The sequence below is a fragment of the Silene latifolia genome, chromosome 5 (genome assembly GCF_048544455.1).
Source record: "Silene latifolia isolate original U9 population chromosome 5, ASM4854445v1, whole genome shotgun sequence".
NCBI classification, from domain to species: Eukaryota; Viridiplantae; Streptophyta; class Magnoliopsida; order Caryophyllales; family Caryophyllaceae; genus Silene; species Silene latifolia.
Genome location: NC_133530.1, coordinates 74,157,612 through 74,162,772, shown reverse-complemented (window position 1 = coordinate 74,162,772; position 5,161 = coordinate 74,157,612). Strand labels below are relative to the sequence as shown.

Genomic DNA, 5,161 nt, shown 5'->3' with positions numbered 1-5,161 from the left:
CGAATGCACGACGACACCAAACAAAATGTGTAAGGCTTGTGTTTTCGATTGGTAGGTCGAAAACACGTGTTGATTTTTTTGACTTAAGAAGTCGAGTATAGAAGTTTAACGGAGATGTGAGGAGGCGGACGCTCGCGTGAATATTATGGTGTGTGAAGATGGGTATTTATAGAGAAATTAGGATAGTAGCAAGTCGGCCAAAGAGAGGCTCATTGAGACGCGAGCACGCTAGTGATACAATGGGGTGTCCTGTACTTTTCGATTTGGACGTGACCATTTCTCCATCCATTGTTTGATTGGTTTGGTTTGTGGTATTCAAATAAGATGTCGTGTAACAATGAGCATCTAATAAGATGATTTTTGGGTGTTATTTGGAGTAGGCATTTTGTGCTTGACTAGGGTTTGATCCGTGTTGAGTCAGGATTTGAATTTTGGGTCGGTTTTTGGTCCGTTGTCAGTTTTGACTCTAATTAGTGTCATTTTAATGCAAATGGCATGATAAAACCATTTATGACATTATTTTTGACATTCGAGACTCGGGTTGACTCAGATTGACTCGGGTTGCGGGTTTCTGAAGCGGTTTTGTGTCCGAAGACGGTTTTAACTCTACGTAGTGTTGTTTTAATGCAAATGAAGTTATGTCTCATGTATAGCCAATCCACGTACAACAAAAACACGTTATAGTCCGATCATTATCGGGTGATTTTTGGAAGGTGCAGATATTGGGTATTTACAGGTAATTAATCAAAGTAAGCTTTTTAGCAAAATACATCGAGATACAATGTGAAACTTGTCTTGTACGGTTTGCCGGGGCGATTGTTTTTTTATATTCATCTCTAAAAAGTTGCAACAGCCGAAAATTTTGGGAAAAGTAGGTATTGTTCAATCATCCAATTAAGCGGGGATAATACAAAACCAAGTAGCCAAGCTGTATGGGTGTTGTTGCAGGTCGGTTCACAATTACGTTTTCAGGTTCGGTACAATGATGTCAACTTCCGCTAGAAGAGACTTGTACGACGACTAACAAAGGAATGATGGAAGAATAAAAGTAGGGAAGACACGAATGAATGTTACTAGGCTTGTGGAGTTGTAGTGGTCGTTAAGAATATCGCCCTAGGTAGGAGATAAGACCTAAAAATAACTATCGTCCATATACCCCAAAACATGCTGACAATGGAGCGGTATGGACGAGAGAAAGGGAAGGGGTCAGGGGAAATTGAGCGATTACACTGTCCTTCCAAGCCTCTACTAGTACTCGTATATGACTATATGTTCAGAAGAATATTAATTTGGCTTAAAATGGAAAAATGGAAATTAGATCCCTCTATTTTCCTTTTCTTCGAGCTTCCTCCGACAAAAGGAACAAGGGGTAAACAAAATGCCTACTAAATATACCAACCCCCCCCCCCCCCCCCCCCCCCCCAACCAATAATAAAAAAAAAAAATGAAAATACATCTATTAACATGTAAATGTGGAAAATAATGTCATAATGAGAAAATTGATAACATCAAGTCGTCAACAAACCCAGCACAACGCGGACCAAAAGAATAACATTTGAAAGATACGTTAAAACAAAACTAGATCTAGACGGAACATTGTCAAGAATTACAAGATACTAGTGTTGAGATTTGATATCATCTCACAAAGTGAAGCAATAGAAGCCCAACCGTACTGAATTTTTACATCTTTCACAGCAGCCCTTTGCCTGCAAATAAGACGACACATGAATTGCAAGAGCATTAATAAACACTGGGAGTTGAGAGCGACTGTCAAACCATAAAGAAGACACATGAATCGCTGTAAATCTTCAAAATAATAGAAACTTACGCAATTCTTCAAAGGGAATACTGGTGGTACTTTCTCCTGCCTTTATGAGACGAAGCCTACCTAAAAATCGAGGAAAATGGGAATGTTGAAACAAAATATGTTGTCAGAAATTATAACTCAGAAAATGACAGATTGAGGTATGGGAACGTAGCACCCATAGTTACTCATAAGTCATATGCCAAGAGGCAAGCAAGATATGTTCATAATTTACCCCAACATGTTTTGAAACATAAACTTACAAGTTACAAGTACATTAAACGGATAGTACAGCGTATTACATTTAGAGCCAGCAACATTTAATGTGCACGAGTGAAGCACACGTGAAAATCTCAATGCACTAGGATCAGAAAGCAGAAGCTGAACATCAGACTACCATTTTTACCACAAAATCACAAACTTCACTTTTTGATAGTTATTTAGCAAGTTGCATTATGAAAAATAATTAGTGAGGAATGAATGAGCAGGAATAGGGGGTCCACAAGCTAAGGAGCCTTAGTTAAGAGTTACTGCCTTCTTTAGAGAACATTAAACTTGATAATGTTTAAGCACATCCCAGGCGCACTGCCCCCAGGGCTGAGTGGGACTAACCAAAACGCCTCGGTGTGCCTATGTGCGCCTAATTAAAAACACAACTAGGTAGGCGCACTACTATGAAATTTCCACTTTTTTTCACTGGTTCTTTTATTACACCCTTCTCTTTAATACATTATATCCCTAGATTTTACTCAAACCAACTCAGACTAGCCAAAATGCTGAGGCCGCAACAACAACAACAACAAGCTCATCTCATGACTTGAGAAATACGGAGTATAATTCATTTCTGAGTTTTTTTATCGTCCGAGTAATTTTATAGAGGTTTAAACATAACTTTAATTGCAAGACTAAAAAAAAGAGAGATTAGTATGAAATATAAAATCCTCAGAAACTTCACTAGTAAAACAATATATCATGAACATGTGATGGATAAAAGAAGACAAAGCCAAAATGACATACCATCATTGCGAACACATATTTCCGGCAATTTTACAGTTTCACCAGTGATGCCTTTATTGTAAACTCTGAGTTCAATGTCACCCTCAACATAAACTGAAGAGCTGCAGCAGAGATAATCGTTTAGGCAAAAATATAAAGTATGAGATAGCAAAGACTGAGTGAGAAATTGAAACTACGCTTGCTGACGTACTTTTTAACCAGTTGCTGAACAGCATATGCACCAAGTGTTTCGTTATGGACAACAACTCGGTGCCATTGTGCTGGCTTTGGCAAGTCTTTTTCACCTAAAAGCCGATGATCCCACATGCCTCCTGTTCCAACGTTGAAGATCGTCAATGTTCTTCCAGTTCTTAATAGCTTCTGGACAGGGGTTTGTCGGACTTTGCCGCAGATTATTGCCTGAATCATGAAACTAGTCAGAAGCTCCAATTGACAACATCCTAACATTACCATAAAAAAGCGGAAGCTTGTTTGCAAATACACCACTCTAAGAAAAAGGGTCTTTCACTAAATCGTCTAAAGTTTACTTTTTCCCTGCCGTTTGTTATACTTTTACTTTCTTATAAGTAGTAACTCCTACCACTCTACAAACAACTCCTAATGCAAGTGAAACAAACAGAGCTCCTAATACATTAGTTGTCTAGCAAACTGTTGCATTTCAAAAGACCACAAAATTATACATTTCCTTCGGATGACAAACAGAACGTCTTCCATAAATCAATTTTACACGTAAAATCATAAACTAAAGACATGCAACCAATACCATAACTAAAGGTACTGCCTGGTAGTTACTAGAAATCGTCTTTAAAGGGGTATTTCCATATTTGGGTCAAGTAGCATGTAACTTTACAATAGTACTTAAACTAAAACCACATTACAGAAGTAAACTGTCGATTACAAAATGCCCAGCCAATCCAACTTGAATTACACCCATCAATATATTAAGACGGAAGTCCCCAATAACAAATGACAAATACCTTATGAACACCTCTGGAGTTCCAACCCTTGCTAGGATCAACGCCCTGTGGCATCATCTCTACTCTCTTATCCGGAATAAAATCATCAGGAAGATCATCAACTTCACCGTTTATTGCCCCATCATTGACACCATCAAACGACCCTGTCGAGTACCACAGCTTTGGGCTTCCTTGTGCTCTATAAGCTAATCAATACACAACCCGAAAACCCATTTTCACATAAGTATATCCATGGTAAATAAAAGCCTAAAAACATCCGATGCACACCAGCTGCTCGACAAAATGCCAAAACATACAAACTAGATTAACAGGAATAATTAATCCATGAAATTCCCAAGAGTAAATACTCCCTCCCATTCAGTAAGCTGTTTACGTTTCTATTCTTTTGTGACGAGTATTTTAATCAAACATAAACATCAAGTTGAATTGGACGGCGTACAAGCTAATAGTCAAATCACAAATAGGTGCACCAACTGCTCAATGAAATGTCGCAAACGTAAACATCTAGTTGAACGGAACGGAGTACAAGCTAATAGTCAAATCATAAACAGGTTGTGCACCGTGCACACCAACTGCTCGATGAAATGTCACAAAGAACAAACTAAATTCACAGGAGTTCATTAATGATTAATCCATCAAAATCCCAAGAATAATTGCAAGATAATAATCAAATTGAATTACTACCCATGAAATAAAAACTATGAATTCGAATGTTTAAACCTAAATCATTCTAAAATTTAGCAGCATATTCGAGAATTTTACAAATTAATACAATGACCAAGGGTTTTGCAGATTGTGATTGACTAACCAAGTGAAAATGAGGGTTTTGCAGAAGATGCGATTTGCTTCAGTAATTTCGCAGCAACAAAAGACATTTTGAAAAGATGGATTGATTTTCAAGGGTTTAAGGAGGGTTTTCTTCTTGTTTTTCTGTCACACTCACTGCCGTATTTAGAAAAATGAAACTTTAGATAAAACTAGTTAATAATCGGGTAACTTATACGGAGAAAGCATAGCATAGTAAACACCGTTTCTTACTCAGTGTTAGTAAATGGAACACCGGGAGACGTTTTTAAACCCACTCGAGGTATTCGACAAGGAGACCCACTTTCGCCATATATTTTTATTATGTGCGCCGAGATTTTAGCAAGATCTCTACAAAATAAGAGTGATGTTAGCTCTAGTGACCATATTGGTATTAGAATTGGATCCGGGGTGGAGAAAAATTCATTTTCTCACTTTTGCGGATGACACTATCATTTTCGCTAAAGCCTCTCACCAGAGTTGTAGAACTATTAAATCTATTTTAGATAAATTTTGCACGATTTCCGGACAATTTGTTAATTTTGACAAATCCACTTTT

At 37.7% G+C, this 5,161-nt stretch overlaps 1 protein-coding gene across 1 annotated transcript; it reads right to left on the bottom strand.

Annotated features, from left to right (window-relative positions):
* Positions 1-1,445: 1,445 nt before the first annotated feature.
* LOC141657557 (single-stranded DNA-binding protein, mitochondrial) lies at positions 1,446-4,806 on the bottom strand. The gene is made up of 6 exons (XM_074464828.1): positions 4,607-4,806; positions 3,799-3,983; positions 3,012-3,220; positions 2,822-2,922; positions 1,829-1,888; positions 1,446-1,706 (listed from the first exon to the last, which is right to left on the bottom strand). Exons 1-6 carry the CDS (start codon positions 4,671-4,673, stop codon positions 1,690-1,692), a joined length of 639 nt encoding a protein of 212 aa, XP_074320929.1. The 5' UTR covers positions 4,674-4,806; the 3' UTR covers positions 1,446-1,689.
* Positions 4,807-5,161: the final 355 nt, after the last annotated feature.